The sequence below is a fragment of the Chiloscyllium plagiosum genome, unplaced genomic scaffold, assembly GCF_037043375.1.
Source record: "Chiloscyllium plagiosum isolate Xiang-an unplaced genomic scaffold, Cpla_swu_hap1 HiC_scaffold_7, whole genome shotgun sequence".
In the NCBI taxonomy this organism is placed as follows: Eukaryota; Metazoa; Chordata; class Chondrichthyes; order Orectolobiformes; family Hemiscylliidae; genus Chiloscyllium; species Chiloscyllium plagiosum.
In genome coordinates, this window is record NW_028270145.1 from 36,563,815 (window position 1) to 36,581,435 (window position 17,621).

Genomic DNA, 17,621 nt, shown 5'->3' on the forward strand with positions numbered 1-17,621 from the left:
GTTCAGTTACGAGTGGGTACTGCCAGGATCTGTTTTAGGTCTACTGCTGTTTGTCGTTTTTATAAATGACCTAGATAGAGGCGTAGAAGGATGGGTCAGTAAATTTGTGGATGACACTAAGGTTGGTGAAGTTGTGGATAGTGCAGAAGGATGTTGCAGGTTACAGAGGAACATAGATAAGCTGCAGAGCTGGGCTGACAGGTGGCAAATGGAGTTTAATGCAGAAAAATGTGAGGTGATTCACTTTGGAAGGAGCAACAGAAATAAAGAGTAAGATTCTTGGCAGTGTAGATGAGCAGAGAGATCTTGGTATCCATGTACATAGATCCCTGAAAGTTACCACCCAGGTTGATAGGGTTGTTAAGAAGGCATATGTTGTGTTAGCTTTTATTGGTAGAGGGATTGAGTTTCGGAGCCACGAGGTCATGTTGCAGGTGTACAAAATTCTGGTGCGGCCACACTTGGTGTATTGCATACAGTTCTGGTCGCCGCATTTTAGGAAGGATGTGGAAGTTTTGGAAAGGGTTCAGAGGCGATTTACTAGGATGTTGTCTGGTATGGAGGGAAGGTCTTATGAGAAAAGGCTGAGGGACATGAGGCTGTTTTCGTTACAGAGAAGTAAGTTGAGAGCTGACATAATTAAGACATATAAGATAATCAGAGGGTTAGATAAAGTGGACAGTGAGAGCCTTTTTCCTCAGATGGTGATAGCTAGCATGAGGGGATATAGCTTTAAATTGAGGGGTGATAGATTTAGGACAGATGTCAGAGGTAGTTTCTTTACTCAGAGAGTAGTGGGGGTGTGGAATGCCCTGTCTGCAACAGTAGTAGACTCGCCAACTTTCAGGGCTTATAAATTGCTAGTGGATAAACATACGGATGAAAATGGAATAGTGTAGGAAAGATAGGCTTCAGATTGGTTCCATAGGTTGGCGCAACATTGAGGGCTGAAAGGCCTGTACTGTGCTGTAATGTTCTATGTTCTATGTTCTAAATTAGGAGCAGGCGAAGGACATTTGGCCCATTCAGCCTGCTCCATTTACAAGGTGTGAAGCTGACATAAGCAGTCTGTCCCACACTATGCTATCGAGACCGTCCAAACCAGACACTTCAGGCATTCTACTTAGATCGCACCCACTCCTGAATTTTTGTATACTCACCATGGAGACACCAAATAAAAAGATTTTTAAAAGGTCAATAAAGGAAAATAAATATACTGGAAAATTCCTCTCCACCATCCTCGGCTGATCAAATCTAACCCAGGGGAGCCACACAGACAAAATGTTATCTGTACAGACCATTTACCTTACCTTCTGCTCCAGATGCCAGATACAGGGACTCAACGTTCATGACAACAGGCACCAATATAATGCAATGGTTCACTCCAGAATCGGAGTAGTGACATAACATCTGGTCTGCTGCTACCCTGCACATTCTGTTTCTTCTCACACACTGGAAATTCTGACTCCTTATTATACCAGTACTAACCCGTTCTTGTTAGATCCCATAACGTGCTGCCATGTTGGTGGGAGGTCTCTGCGGTGCATTTGTTTTTATGCCTGTCGTAAGAAAAATATAAGAAATAGGAGCAGGATTAGGCCTTTCGGTCCCTTGAACCTGATCAGATTATGGACCTTATATCCATTTTATTGTCAAGACCCTATCATCCTCCTCCTGCCATAATTAGACATCCATCTTTGCCTGCCCTGAATATAATCAATGACCTAGTTTCCACTGCTCATTGGGAAGAGAATTCCAAAGGTCAGACATTCTTCTAAAAAAAATTTCTTCATGTCAATCATAAGTGGGAGAGCCTTATTTTTAAACCACATTACCTAATTCGACTTTCCATCCGTGTGAGAGCATGACATGGGGTAGGATGGAGTCTAAGAAGCACGGGTTAGTGCTCCACATCAATCATGTCAATCCCCATCTGCATCTTGTATGTTTCAATAAGGTCACTTCGCATTGTTCAAAACTCCAAGAAACATAGCTTCATAAACTCAATCTTTCCTCATAAAACATCCCGGGAATCACCTTACTGAACCTTCTCTGAACTACCTCCAGTGCAAGTGTATCCCTACTTAAGTGAGAAGGCAAAGATTGTACACAATATTCTAGATGCAATCTCACCAAAGCCCTGTACAACTGGAGTAAGACTTCCACTCGTTTATGTAATTAAGGCCAATGTTCCACTTGCTTTCCTAATTTCTGTCCCCATCTCATGATAACCTTTTGTGATTCATGTTCTATTACACCCAGATCCCTCTGCACCACAGCATTCCACAGCCTCTCTCCACTGAAATAATATACTGCTTCTCTTTTTTCTTCAATGTCACAGTTACTGACATTGTATTCCATCAGCTAAATGTTGATCTACCCACATTACCTAATTATAAGTCCCGTTTACTTCCATCTCAGCTCCTGTTGTCCTCTCTCCTGTAATTTCATCTCTTCCTCCACAGATGCACAGCAACTCTCTTGAACTTGCATCTCACATAATATCCTTACCCCTGAGATCCCAATCACCGACAAGACCGTCTCTGAGCATGTCCCTGCACCTCTCGCCCCAACCCCCCCGTCCCAATCTAACCACAACACTCTTCAGTTCCTTCCAGCCATTTAAAAATCCCAAATTTGACAGTCCAATTGTTTGTGAGGTTTCTGAAGTAGCAGTTCTGACACAAATCAGGACAAAGCAGTTCCTTTAAGGGCGCACGAACCAAGGCATGATAGCTGGAGTGTTTTCAATCTGCAAAATGCAACTCATGACTCCTTTGTCAGCAATATCTGAGCACAGCACCTAAATCATCAACTAGGATTACGCAGCAGCTGCAAGGGAACACCAGCCCAACAGGTCACACACCATTCTAACTTGGAAATGAATCACTGTAATTTCATCATCACTGGGTCAATAGCCTGTAACTCTCTCCTGCTCAGTCAGCGGGAGGTCCAAGGCTGCAGCTCTCAAGAGATGCTCAGGGATGGGCTATAATTGCCAGCCTTGCCGGTGGGGTCCAAATCATCAGATGTAGAAAGATAGCTTACAATCATGAAACATCTTCACATTATTTCATAGAGCCAAACATGGACATCTTCAAGCTGCACTTTGTGAAAGCCAACCACAGCGGTGAGGCCAGCCTGGCATGTGGATTTGGACGCCGTCAGAGGGGTGAAGAATTCCAAGTTGTCCTGTATAAGGGCATATGGAGGAATAAAAACACCGAGATTTGTACATCTTCCTTCATCAATGGCACAATGAAAAATTCAAAGAGGATGGGCCTGTTGCACTGCAAGGTTTCGCTGAGTCAGAATAACGTATCGATAACCATCCAGGGCCTCAACGCAACTGACACAGATAGGTATATCTGTGTAGTTTTAAACACACACCCGCCGCCATTTTATGAGAGCTCCGGGCAATGGACTATCATCTACATCAACCAGGCAACTAGCTGTCCTGTAGGTGAGTGCTCAGTGTAACCTGTTTCCTTTATTTCTCAGCAAAACATTGGGAGACTCCTCTTCAAGTGTCCACCTCAGCTATGCACACACTGATTCCCAGCTCCAATTCCCAATCCATCGTGAGCTCCCTAGCTTTGGAAAGGTTGCCTCTACACTCAGTGAGCCTTCAGAATGGAGGGGAAACAAGCCAGACAAGACCCTGTGGCACAAACACTCAAAAGATGGCCTGAACCCTCTCCTTGGTTCACTCTTGAGCTGTGTGTGAAATTGCTCTAAAATACGCCCAGCCATTGCCACCCTTGATCTAAACATTACATAACTTGCTGAGGGCCTCTGTGGGCAGCTTACAATTACTACAGTCTTGCACCCTCACTGAACAGCAACATCGAAACCTAGAACCGTGCAGGAGACTCACCCCTACTCCTCAAACACGTCACACACTTATTGGTCAGATTTTAACTCTGTGTCAGTGAAAGGCATTTAAGTGAGTTAAACTCGGAACGACATCCAATTCCACTTGGAGGTAAGAAAGCAGAAAATTAGCTCTCGCAGATTGAAGAGAAATATGGCCTAGGCTCAGTATTAGGGACACTGCATTTTTTTAAAAAATATTTATGGCTAGGACTGGGGATACAGAGATTAAAGTCAAGACGTGCAGATCCTGTAAAAGCCAGAATTATTTGCGACAGACCTCAGGAAAATACATTCAGGCTTATAAATCACGGGGCCACATTTCAGGTAAGATGGATTGCAAAGGAATGTTGAACAATGGATTTTTCTTGGTAGAATGAGGGTGCAATTTGAAGAGATTGCAGGAACAGAGAAGACCTGAGATGTACATACACTAGTCTTTGAAGTTGACAATACAACTTGGGAATTCTGTTGCCCAAAAAGAGTTTGCAATCTTTGCCTTTGAAAACAGAGCCTTTAAGTACAAAAGTAATGACATTATGCTAAACATTTTTAAGGCTCTGGGTGACTCCAGAAGAAGAGTTAATCCAGTTCTGGGGCACCACACTTCATGGTGAAGTTAAGGCCAAAGAGAGACCACAGGAAATAATGACACAAGTGGAACAATGGATTGGGACTTGAGTCATGTGGAGAGACTGGAGCGGCCCAGGATTGTTCTTGTTAGAGTACTGAAGGAGATTTAATGGAAGTGCTCAAATTCATGAAAGGTTTTGATGGAATAAATAATGAGAACGTAGGAATATATGAATGAAGAACAGAATGTTGCAGCTGTAGAGGATATTGGTTAGACCTCTTATGGAACATTTTAAGCAGTTCTGGTTTCCCTCCTATAGGAAGGATGTTGTGAAAGTTGAAAGGGTTCAGAAAAGATTCACAAGGATGTCGTCTGGTTTGAAGGGTTTAAGCTATACGGAGAGGCTGAATAGGCTGGAGCTGTTTTCCCTGGAGCATCGGAGGCTGAGGGGTGACCTTATCGAGGTTTATAAAATAATAAGAGGCATGGATAGGGTAAAAAGACAAGAGAACTAGAGGACATGGGTTCAGGGTGAGAGGGGAAAGATGTAAAAGGGACTAAGGGCACAAAGGGTGGTGCATATATGAAATGAGCTGCCAGAGGAAGTGGTGGAGGCTAGTACAATTACAGAATTTTAAAAAATCTGAAAAATATGTTGCTGGAAAAGCGCAGCAGGTCAGGAATGAAGAAGGGCTTATGCCCAAAACGTCGATTCTCCTTCTCCTTGGATGCTGCCTGATCTGCTGCGTTTTTCCAGCAACACATTTTTCAACTCTGATCTCCAGCATCTGCAGTCCTCACTTTCTCCTAGTTTAAAAAACATCTGGACAGGTATATGAATAGGAAGGTTTTAGAGGGATATGGGCCAAGTGCTGACAAATGAGATTAGATTAATTTAGGATATCTGGTTGGCATGGATAAGTTGGACTGAAGGGTCTGTTTCCATGCTGTTACATCTCTATGACCCTAAATAGGCCTTTAAGTCCCTCCGCCATTCAATAAGATCATGACTGATCCGATTCCTCCATATTCCCACCAATCACACCCCAATAAATTCTCCAGCCCTTTAGCACCACTCTCTATCTAAGTGAGACAGAAAGATTACAACCAATGCCTCTGCAGCTTCCACTGCCCCTCCCCTGAGTATCCTTGGATACATCTCTACCAGTCCCCATGCCTTATCAAATTTAAATACAGATAGACTATCTAATATTTCCTTTTAATCAATTGTAAACTCTTCTTGTAATTTAATTCTCCCCACTTTCTCCTTGCCCTCCACAGCATCTTCTGTGACAGTGACCCATGTCTCACTCCCCAACTATTTCCATCTACCATAGATGTACAGAATGTATATGGTAGGAAAGGAAGCTATTCAACCCATTGTGCCTGCATCAGCTCTCTGGTCAGTTTAATGTAATGCTATTCTCTTGCCTTTTTCTTGCACATTGTTTATATTTAAATGGGCATCCAAAGTCTCATTAAACCTGCTACCACCACACTCTCAGGCAGCAAATTTTATCCACTTAGTTACTGCAGTTAAAACATTTTCACTCAACTCGCATTTAATTCTTTTGCAAAACTGTGCCCTCTGGTTCTCAATCCATTTATAAGTGAGAACAAGTCATCTTATCTACTCTGTCTAGGCCCATCATGATTTTGAAGCCTTCCATTAAATCTCCTTTTAGCTTTCTCCCCTCCAAGAAAAACAGTTACGACTTGTCAAATCTTGCCTCATAAACATGTGTCTCATCCCTGGAAGCATTCTCCTCAACCTCTTCTGAACTTTCTCCAAGATACTTACAACCTTCCTCTCATGTGGTGCCCAGAACTGCAAACAATACTCCAGCTGAGATCTTACCAGTGTCATATATAAGTTCCTACCTGTCCTTATACTCTATGCCTTATGCTTGAGGGATTTAGGAGCCCTAATTCATGATTTTCTTAAGGTTATCAAGCAGGTTCAGTTGGTAGTTAGGAAGACAAACACAATGTTAGCATTCATTTTGAGAGGACGAGAATGCAAGAGTAGGGATGTCCTGCTAAGGCAGTATAAGGCTCTGGTCAGACTGCATTTGGAATATTGTGAGCAGTTTATGCCCTGTATCTAAGGAAGGATGTGCTGGCCCGGAAGTGATCCAGAGGAGGTTCACAAGAATATGAGGAGCTTGTCATATGAGGAGCTGTTGAGGACTTTGATTCTGTATTCGATGGAGGTTAGAAGGATGAAGGGGATTGAATCTTCCAGAATACTTGGGAGGTCAGGATAGCTTGGATGTGGCAAAGATGTTTCCATTAATAGGATCCAAGGACACAGACTCTTTTAATCTGAGATGAGGAGAAACATTTACAGCCAGAGGGTGGTTAGTCTGTGAAACTCATTGCCACAGAAGTCTGTGGAGGCCAAGTCACTGAATATATTTAAGACAGAGATAGATAGGTTCTTGATTAGTAAGGGGGGGTCAAAGGTTATGGGCAGAGGTAGGAGAATGGGGTTGGGAAACTAAATCAGTCATGATCGAATGGTAGAGCTGACTCCATCAACCGAATGGCCTAATCCTGCTCCAATATCCCATGATCTCTAAATAAATTGTTTCTGTTAGCGATTTTTTGAGGAAGTTTTTAGCTCAGGTTGGTGACATGCATGTAAGTTAGCTCGCTGAGCTTGGAGGTTTGTTTTCAGATGTTTTGTCACCATACTAGATCATCAGTGAGAGTCTCTGGTGAAGCGCTGGTGGTATGTCCTGCTTCTCTATTTATAGGTCTTGGTTTCTGAAGGTGGGCGACATCATTTTTGTTTTTTTTTAAGGGAAGGTAGATAGGATCTAAATTGTTTCTGTCCTTGAACCCTCTAAGGTATTCTGCTTCTGAGTATTGCAATGCTCTCCTTATCTAAATACACCATCCCTCCTGATTTCCTTTCCTAGCTTTTCTTAATAACTTGCAACCAGGAATATTTAACATCCGCTCCTGTTCTTCCTTGAGCCACATCCCTGTTATCACCATACATCATAATCCCACAACACAATCTGTGCCTGTCATTCCCCATCCAGATTCACACACATGCAGTTTAACCCTGATCTAGCCTGCATTATTTTCAACTGTATTCTGACTCTATCCATTAATTTCCTATTCTCTATTTTAGTGGTGTTCACCTCTCCCAGCATTTTGTGCATCATGATATCACTTTCTAATATCCTCTATTGGTTCTCACACCTGCTCTGAGCTAGTTTAAAACCTCCCCAGCAGTTATAGCAAATGCACTGCAAGGAACTCAGTTCCAACTTTGTTCAAATGCAAACTTTCCAGATTTTGCAGGGGATATTTCCTCACCATCTAGTCCCAGTGTCAAGGGAATCTAAATCTCTCTTTCCTGCATCATCTTCCCAGCATCAATCTGCTTTATTTTCCTATTTCTGTACTCACTGGCATGTGGCTTTGGGGGTAATCTGGAATTATTACTTTAAATGACTTACGTGCTAATTTCCTACCCAGCTCTGTAAATTCCGATTGCAGGACCACATTTCCCTTCCCATGGGTGTCATTAGTGTCAAAGTGAACCGTGACCTCACGCTGTTTGCCCTTCCCCAGGAGAATGTCCTGCAGTAGTTTTGTGACACCCTTGACCCTTGCACCAGGGAGGCAAAAATCTATCATGGAGTCACTGCAAGTCACACCTATCTGTGCTCCTAACTAAAGAATTCCCTAACACTGCTGCCTTTCCATTCTTCTCCCTACCCTCCTTCACTCTGCCTCCAGCTTTCCGTCCTTTCACACAGAAACTGTACAAATCCAATTCCAAATCCTTATGGTAAGAGCGTGTACTCTATCCAACCACCTGCCCTATCCCACAGGCACTGTAACCCATCTAAATTTCAAACATTTATCCAATGCATCCAGAAGCTGTGTCCCACTCAGCTCCCCATGCTTTCTCAGGGACACTGTTTCCAATCTGACTCCACACCTTTCCGCAGACATACTGTATCTTTCCAACGTACCACCCTTTTGCAAAGCCTGTGCATTTAATCCCTATTCCCACCGGGAATCCTGGAGTCTGTGAATTACACTGGGATGCTTTCAATTTCAGATGAGGGAGCCAGCAATGGATTTTTGCCGACTATAATTCTTATCGTACTTGCTGCACTACTGTTCCTGTACAGCGCATCCTTGACAGTGTTGTACTTCAAACACAAGGTATGTACTTGAAGAATTTATCCTGCACTGTCTTCTGATAACTCCCTGTCACACACAACCAACAATAAAGCTCCCAGTACGTCCCACACATTTCCATTTAGAATTAGCTAAGAATTATAAGCTTGTGAGTTTATATTCAGTTGTGTGGCTATCTCTGGCAAAGGCATTGGAAACTGATTTCTACTGTTGACCCCAGGACTCTCTCATAGTCTCCTGGTTTTAATCTTTCCATGACTTATATACCTTCTAACTCATTCATTTTTCCATTACATAGTCCTTAAATATTTGTTGGTATTAAATGATCCCCCACACCCACCCTGACAGTCTGACAGATTTATTCACTATTGCTGGAGAAAGTCTACACAGTGCGGTGACTTGGAGTCACTGATCTCGGCTGATGTTACTACAGGACAAGAATGATGTCCATCATATTTTGTTTAAATTTAGTGTGATGGCCCATCACCGACACATAAACACAGCAGGCTGCAAAATTGGTTTTACCAAGAAAACAGGAGTCTATTACACAAAAGAAATAAAGAAAAAATAAAAAAATTCCATGCTATCTATATATAAAGCAGTATGAAAGAAAGATTTGGAGGCCAAGCACACTCAGGTGGGACTAGTTTGGTTTGGGAACATGGTCTGTGTGGACTGGTTGGACCAAAGGATCAGTTTCCATGCTATATGACTCAAAAAAATGGTAAAACAAAATCTCATCCAATCCCCCTCATCATCATTTTATAATTAATCAAAATCGAGAGAAATTTTCCTTCTCTGTTCAATCTATAGGTTTAATTTAACTGCTTCTTCACAATTTCCCCTCCTATGAGCAGTGAAGACTTGTCCTTGAATACGCACAAAATTAAGAGTTTTGACTTTCTCATTTTTGAATAACCATTTCATGTTTCTAGTCTGACTTCAGTGAGACTACACATTCTCACTGAGGTAACTTATTCCCTAACAGCACTGAACAATCTCCTTTTCCTAGGAGAGATTACAGTTTCGCTGACCCCATGCAATTCTCCTTCAAACTGAACCCAAAAGCTATTGAATGAAAAAAAAACTTGCTCATCCTAGACACTACAACTGCTAATGGTTTAATGCTTTCTTTCTCATGTTGTAAAACCCCACAAAATAAACTTCCATTAACACTCCAGGGGTCCTGGCATTCAACTGCCTTCTATGGTACATGCTGATTTAGAAAATCATGGTTCCAGAAAAACCAACCTGATTAATTTTAAACCCCTTCTCAAAAAGAGGTCAACATGAATACAGCACTAGTTTGAAATCCAAACTCTAATAAAAATAAGATTTATCTATAAAAATCACACATCTTTCATCACATTTGTCTTTTGTAACCTAAAGCCATCAAGGGAACAGCCCTTCAGGAAACGTCGATTCTCCTGCTCCTTGGATGCTGCCTGACCCGCTGCGCTTTTCCAGCAACACATTTTCAGCTCTGATCTCCAGCATCTGCAGTCCTCACTTTCTCCTTCAATAACAATTGATACAATAAACCAAACTTGTACTTTGCCTTGGCACAGTAACTGATTGTTTGTATCTTTCTTCTTACTTCTCAGATGAAGGACGATACTATTTACATAAATGTCCGGAAGTAGCAGCATTGTGGAGTGATCTGATGTTGTTCATCTCTTCATCTACAGTTTATGTGATCATCCCCTTCCCCCTTACTATCTGAGATGTCCTACTTCAATGATCACTAAATCTCTTGACTTATTGATCTTGTAAAGTATTTGATAGTGTGATTGCTGTTTCAGTCACATTCAATTTACACATTCAACCAATGTCAAAACATGTCAATGACTGATTCACCACAGTCCCTCAGTGTGGACAGGAGTATCTGGCTCTGTGATGCGTTTTGAATATTGAATGCCTACTCTATGCTCACTGACTCCCAGTTGCCTCATGTGACTCTGTGCAGCTCTCCGCTATTGCATAATGACTGGTCAAAACCAGATAGGAAGCAACTCAAACAGGTAATCTTCAAAGTGTTGCCTGAACTCTACACTCTTGTCACTGTTGTGTGTGATATTCTTAATCAATAAAGGTCAGGGTTGAGTGATGACCTGGATTGGAGAAAGATCATCACCAGCTGCATCTACTTTATTTGACGCATACCGGATGATGTATCTTCCTCAGAGATAAGAATAGATGGCTCACCTCAGACAAATAGTGCAACAAGAAAATACCTAAGAAACATTGAGGACAGATGATGACTCTATCAAAACACAAGCCTAAATGAAGGAAAGAACATCAAACGTACTCACGCCTACTGTGCTATCATGCCCAATGCCAACAGCTTATAGGGACTGAGGACAGTAACATTGCTGATAATCCACTGAGAACCATTTGTCAACTACGAGATATTGTAGAGGACATTCTGTTCCAAACACCAGTAAGGTAGCACCATCAGTACAACGATTGCAAACAATTTGAAGAGGAGAGGGAATGGGCTTGAGTAATATAGGTTTTCCAGTGTTTCCCTGTAGTGGGGAAATGTAGTATGTCAATATGACACTGAGAAGGTGATAGCAAGATCATTGGATGTAGACCCAGTATTGTTGCTGAGTGCCTGCCACATTAGACATTATTTGCAACTCAACACATTTCTATAAACACTTATTTTTTATTGAGCTTCCTGCTCACTGAGTAGATATTACAATGTAATAAAATGAACTCGTGTTCATTGTTGTGTGATTGTTTACTTGTAATGTTTACCTTTCAGTAGTTGAATTACTGGGTATGTTATCAAATGTGAGTGCTGTGGGCGAGAGTTACTGAGAGTGTTACAATGGGTGAGTCTGACAAAGGGGTTACTACTTATGTCACTGAAAGTGAGTGCTCTGGACAAGCGCTCCAAGGGATGTTCCTGCAGATAGGTGCTACAGGGATATTGGGCTATGTGGAATTCGTTAAATTCTTATTAATCCAATCTTTATTCAGCAATGAAGTAGCAGCCAACCACAAGGAAAGCTCTGCACAAGCAACCACTGTGCCATGGACTTCCCACTTTCCTGATGGAAGGTAAAAATCTGACAGCAAGTCAAGGACCTCCAGATGTGCAGCTCCGGTAATGTCAATGAACAGGGCAGTCAATTGCACTTAATTATTCTCACAGACGGTGAACCAGGAAGTTAAATGCACTTAGTTCCTTTAATTTTAATATTATGCCAGTGAAATAAATGATTATATTTGGATTAAGATGGAAGCTAAAATATATAGACAACTCTTTGTTAAAATGAAAACTACATAGAATTTATCATCATGACAAAAAAATCTGTCAGTCAAAAATCTGAAATTACCCGTAACCAGTGAGACTGAATTTGGTAGTCTATTAATAATCCAGCTATGGATTATTCATTAAGATGAAGCATTTATAGAGTCTTTACAGCCAATCATGGGAGACGTACAGACGTACAGCACAATCATGGGAGTTCTGGTCAGTTTAATCACACAACAGTGCTCCCTCTGGAGGAGTTCAGAATCACTGCAAGCAACTTTTCGACACCTATATCTGCATTATGGTGCAGAAATGCAGGCTCCTTAAGTTGCTGTCAGTGGAGTTTTGATGCTGAGCACTGACAGTTTTATTCCTAGTTTTATTTCCACAGCACATTCTGGACTGTAAACTTTATAGATGTGATTATTGTTAAGAATAACAGTTTCCATTTTGAACTTATTCATTATGGATGCTAATAAATATCTTTGAATGTTATTACTTTGAGGAATAAGTTCCACATTTATAAGTAAAATGATCCATTCCTTAGCATAGGTTAGATTACTGGTTACTGAAGGTGAGAACTATGAGGGACGTTATACATTGTGACTGACATACTTGATATGTTTCTGCTCATGGTTCCTGACTGAAGGTTATGAGGGAAGAGGTGTTAAATAAATGGACAAGTAGATGGATAGAGAGATTGTTGGATGGCTGACTGGCTGGATAAATAGACCAATGGATAGGATGATGGAGGGCTGCACAGATGAATGGATAGGTAGAGAAAAGTTTTGACGAGGAGTAGAAGAATGGGTGACATGACAGAAAGAGGATTTGATGGGGAGTTGGAGAGATGGACAGAACATGGATAGATGGATGGGTTGAAGAAAGTTTGGTATGGATGCACTCTGCCCTCATCAAAGGGTCAAATGATGGTAGGTTGAAATGATAGAATAATAGAGGAATAGAAAGATGGAAGGATGTTTTTTTTTAAACAAATGGAAGAATTGATGAAGAGATGGAAAATGCACAATAAGATGTACATCCAAATCAATCATGACCACTATGGCTCCAAAACTTCCTTCCGTTGAAACTGCTTCCATCTACCCATATTGTTCCCTCAAAGGAAACTTGGAATTTGTTGACAGACTACACACTGGCTCCTGAAAGCAACTTAGGAAATTCAATGGCCTCCATGGTGTTCACACAGATGGTGTCCCAGTTAAAGTTAGAGTAACTGAAACACTCTACTGTTTCTGCCTCATTGCGTTCACCAAACATCTGCTATCTCCTCTGAGGATCTAAGAGGATGTGATTGGGTATAATAAACAATTAGCTCAGCTTCTTACTCTTCACATCCAGTTTAGCAGTCAGGAATGAAAGAAAGGCTGCAGTTGTGTAGCACCTTTCACAACCACCTGATTTTACAGCTATTGAAGCACTTTTGAAGTTACAATGTGGGAAAATCTGAGGTTAAACACTATGATAAAAACAGAGAAGCTGAATGTTATTTAAATAAAGTCATAGAGTGATCAAGATGTACAGCACAGAAACAGACCTTCAGTCCAACCCGTGCATGCCGACCAGATATCCCAACCCAATCTAGTCCCACCTGCCAGCATCTGGCCCATATCCCTCCAAACCCTTCCTATTCATACATCCATCCAGATGCCTTTTAAATGTTGCTATTGTATCAGCCTCCACCACTTCCTCTTGGCAGCTCATTCCATACACGCACCACCCTCTGCGTGAAAATGTTGCCCCTTAGGTCCCTCTTATATCTTTCCTCTCTCACCCTAAACCTATGCCCTCTAGTTCTGGACTCCCCCACCCCAGGGGAAAGATCTTGTCTATTTATCCTAATCATGCCCCTTATGACTTTGTAAATCTCTGTCAGGTCAGCCCTCAGAGTCCGACGCTTCAGGGAGAATAACCCAACTACTCAGCCTCTCCCTATAGCTCAAATTGTCCAACCCAGGCAACATCCTTGTAATTTTTTTCTGAACCCTTTCAAGTTTCACAACATCCTTCCAATAGGAAGGAGACCAGAATTGCACACAATATTCCAATAGTGGCCCAATCAATGTCCTGTACAGCTGCAACATGACCTCCCAACTCCTGTACTCAATACTTTGACCAATAAAGGAAAGCATACCAAATGCCTTCTTCACTGTCCTATCTACCTGTGACTCTATTTTCAAAGAGCTATGAACCTGCACTCCAAGGTCTCTTTGCTCAGCAACACTCCCCAGGACCTTACCATTAAGTGTATAAGTCCTGCAAAGATTTGCTTTCCCAAAATGCAACACCTTACATTTATCGAAATTAAACTCCATCTGCCACTCCTCAGCCCATTGGCCCATCTGATCAAGATCCTGTTGTAATCTGAGGTAACCTTCTTCCCTGTCCACTACACCTCCAATTTTGGTGTTATCTGCAAACTTACTAACTATACCTCCTATGGTCACATCCAAATCATTTATATATATGACGAAAAGTAGTGGACCCAGCACTGATCCTTGTGGCACTCTACTGGTCACAGGCCTCCAGTCTGAGAAACAACCCTCCACCACCACTCTCTATCTTCTACCTTTGAGCCAGTTCTATATCCAAGTGGCTAGTTCTCCCTCTATTCCATGAGATCTAACCTTGCTTAGCAGTCTCCCATGGGGAACCTAGTCGAATGCCTTACTGAAGTCCATATAGATCACGTCCACCACTCTGCCCTCATCAATCCTCTTTGTTACTTCTTCAAAAAACTCAATTAAGTTCATGAGACATGATTTCCCCCACACAAAGCCATGTTGATTATCCTTAATCAATCCATGCCTTTCCAAATACATGTACATCCTGTCCCTCAGGATTCCCTTCAACAACTGCCCACCACTGACGTCAGGCTCACCAGTCTATAGTTCCCTGGCTTGTCCTTACCACCTTTCTTAAACAGTGGCACCATGTTAGCCAACTTCCAGTCTTCCGGCACCTCACCTGTAACTATCGATGATACAAATATCTCAGTAAGAGGCCCAGCAATCACTTCCCTAGCTTCCCACAGAGTTCTAGGATACACCTGATCAGGTCCTGGGGATTTATCCCCTTTTATGCATTTCAAGACATCCAGCACTTCCTCCTCTGTAAGATTGACATTTTTCAAGATGTCACCATCCATTCCCCTCTATTCTATATCTTCCATGTTCTTCTCCACAGTAAACACTGATGCAAAATATTTGTTTAGTATCTCCCCCATCTCCTGTGGCTCCATACAAAGGCTGCCTTACTGATCTTTGAGGGGCCCAATCTCTCCTTAGTTACCCTTTTGACAATAATGTATTTGTAACAACCCTTTGGATTCTCCTTGATTCTGTTTGCCAAAGTTATCTGATATCCCCTTTTTGCCCTCCTGATTTCCCTCTTAAGTATACTCCTACTGCCTTTATACTCATCGAGTGATTCACTCAATCTATCCTGTCTATACCTGACATATGCTTCCTTCTTTTTCTTACTAGATCCCAATTTCTCTCATCATCCAGCATTCCCTACACCTACCAGCCTTTCCTTTCACCCTGACAGGAATATACTCTCTCTGAACTCTCGATATCTCATTTTTAAGACTTCCCATTTACCAGCCATCCCTTTACCTGTGAATATCTGCCCCCAATCAGCTTTTGAAAGTTCTTGCCTAATACCGTCAAAATTAGCCTTCCTCCAATTTAGAACTTCAACTTTTAGATTGGATCCATCCTTTTCCATCACTATTTTAAAAATAATAGAATTATGGTCACTGGCCCCAAAGTGCTCCCTCAGTGACACCTCAGTCACCTGCCCTGCCTTATTTCCCAAGAGTAGGTTGGGTTTTGCACCTTCCCTAATAGGTGCTTGCTGGAAGTCTGCAGAAAGCTACAGAACAGAGGGATTTAAGACACCTCATTCATGAATCACTAAAAGCTTGTACCCAAGTTCAAATGGGAGAGTAAATGGAATTCAGGCCTTTATTTCAAAGAGAATAGAGTACCAAAATAAGGTGGTTTTGCTAAAACTGTACAAGGCTCTATTCAGAAGGCATTTGATAGGTTATCACATGTTTGGCTACTTAAGAGCCCAAGTTATTAGAGGTGCAATCTAGCATGAATAGAGGATTGGCTAATTAATGGAAGACAGAGAAAAGGGAGCATTTTCAGGATGGCAACCTGTAACTAGTGGAACACCACAGGGATCAGTGTTAGGGCCACAATTATTACAATACGTATTCATGACTTGGATGAGGGGAGTGAATGTACCACAATCAAGTTAAATGGAGAAAGACTCCAGAATAGAGGGATCCAATAGTTTTTGTTCAGGTATGGAGGGAACTGTCTAAGAGAAGTTGAGAACTTTGGGCCATTATTTGTTGGAATATAGAAGAATGAGGGGCAAACTTATTGAAGCACACAAGATGCTTATGGGCTGAACATGTTGATGTCGAGAAGTTGTTTCCCTTTTGGAGTCCAGGACCAGAAGGAATAATCTCAAAATAAAGGATTGGACATTTAAAAAATTAATAAGGAGGAATTTCTTCTCTCTGAGGGTAGTGGAATTATTCACCACAGAGGGTTATTGAGGCTGGGTTGTTAAGTATATGAAAGGTTGAGGTAGACATCATTCATTCGTAAGTGAATTGAGGGTTATGGGGAAAAGCAAATGAGGTTTATCAGATCAGCCATGATCCCATTGAGTAACAGAGCAGAGTTGATGGACTGAATGGTCTTCTTCACTCCTATGCCTTATGGTCTTAAACACGGCAACTAAAATGTGTGGGAAAATCCCACAAACAGCAATGAGACAATGGTCAGAGCATCTAGTTTGGTCACCTTGATTGAAGGATAAATGTTGGTCAGGACACTGGAAATACCATCCCTATTTTTCTTTGAAATAATGCTATCTTTTATCTCCAATTGAAAGGGTCGAAATGGCTTCAGTCTAATGTCTCATTCAAAAGGCAGCACTTCCAAAAGGTCAACACTCCCTCAGTACTGAATTGGAGTTTCTGATGTATAGTGAATGGGATTTGAACCTACAGAGCTTGGGCCACAGAGGCAGAGTGCTCCAAACTGAACTATGACTGACACAGCAATTGAAATATAACATAGTAGCCGTGGGGTCTGACCTCAGCAATACAATTCAATGGCACCCATAGACTACCACCTGCTCTCCAGAAGCCTTGACAAGCTAACGTGTCCAAGGGGCAGTAGGAGGTCTCCTGTCAGGGTCCTGGATGCATCAGGAATGTTAAAAAGGAAGAACCTTCTCATACCTTATCAGGGTGGAGAGCCCATTCTCAAGAGCTTTCAGCCAATCAGAGACCACTAATCCTACCAGGCTGCCCATGATTGGTCCAGTTCATTGAAGGGAAGGGGAAAGGTGATCTCCAGCCCATATATTCCACCTCTTGAACACATGCTGCATTGCACACACTCCTGCCCCCTGCCCTTGCCCTTGACCCCTGAACCCTGACACCTGCCCCCTACTCCTTATGCTGGACCTATTCTGGAAGTAATTGATGGGGACATTTAGAGGGAGAAAGTGAGGCCTGCAGGTGCTGGAGATTAGAGTCGAGAGTGTGGTGCTGGAAAAGCACAGCAGGTCAGGCAGCAACCGAGGGGCAAGAAAAATCAACGTTTTGGGCAAAAGCCCTTCTTCAGGAGCTTTAATCCATATCTAACCCCATGCTATCCATGTCCTGGGAATGTTTGGTGTGGGTAGTTTAGA

At 42.1% G+C, this 17,621-nt stretch overlaps 2 protein-coding genes across 9 annotated transcripts in view; one reads left to right on the top strand and one right to left on the bottom strand.

Moving 5' to 3' along the window:
- The window catches only part of LOC122551449 (cytotoxic T-lymphocyte protein 4-like), a 42,313-nt gene extending 31,574 nt beyond the window's left edge, over positions 1-10,739 (top strand). For 2 of the 3 annotated variants that reach the window (XM_087988928.1, XM_043693374.2), the window contains exons 3-5: positions 3,080-3,463; positions 8,532-8,638; positions 10,219-10,739. In XM_087988928.1, the coding sequence (XP_087845054.1) occupies positions 3,080-3,463; positions 8,532-8,638; positions 10,219-10,257 (530 nt within the window). In that variant the 3' untranslated portion in view covers positions 10,258-10,739. The other variant, XM_087988927.1, reaches the window with a different exon arrangement.
- The window catches only part of LOC122551450 (uncharacterized), a 71,696-nt gene that overhangs the window by 35,110 nt on the left and 18,965 nt on the right, over positions 1-17,621 (bottom strand). For 3 of the 6 annotated variants that reach the window (XR_015757627.1, XM_087988930.1, XM_087988931.1), the window contains one exon: positions 1,489-1,559. The exons of 2 other annotated variants lie outside the window; for them this stretch is intronic. Coding sequence is in view for 2 of the 4 variants with exons in the window: in XM_087988930.1 (XP_087845056.1) it covers positions 1,498-1,559 (62 nt within the window). In the remaining 2 variants the exon portion in view is untranslated. Of the gene's footprint in view, positions 1-1,488; positions 1,560-3,048; positions 3,193-17,621 lie in introns of all 6 variants that reach the window. One more of the 6 variants, XR_006312105.2, reaches the window with a different exon arrangement.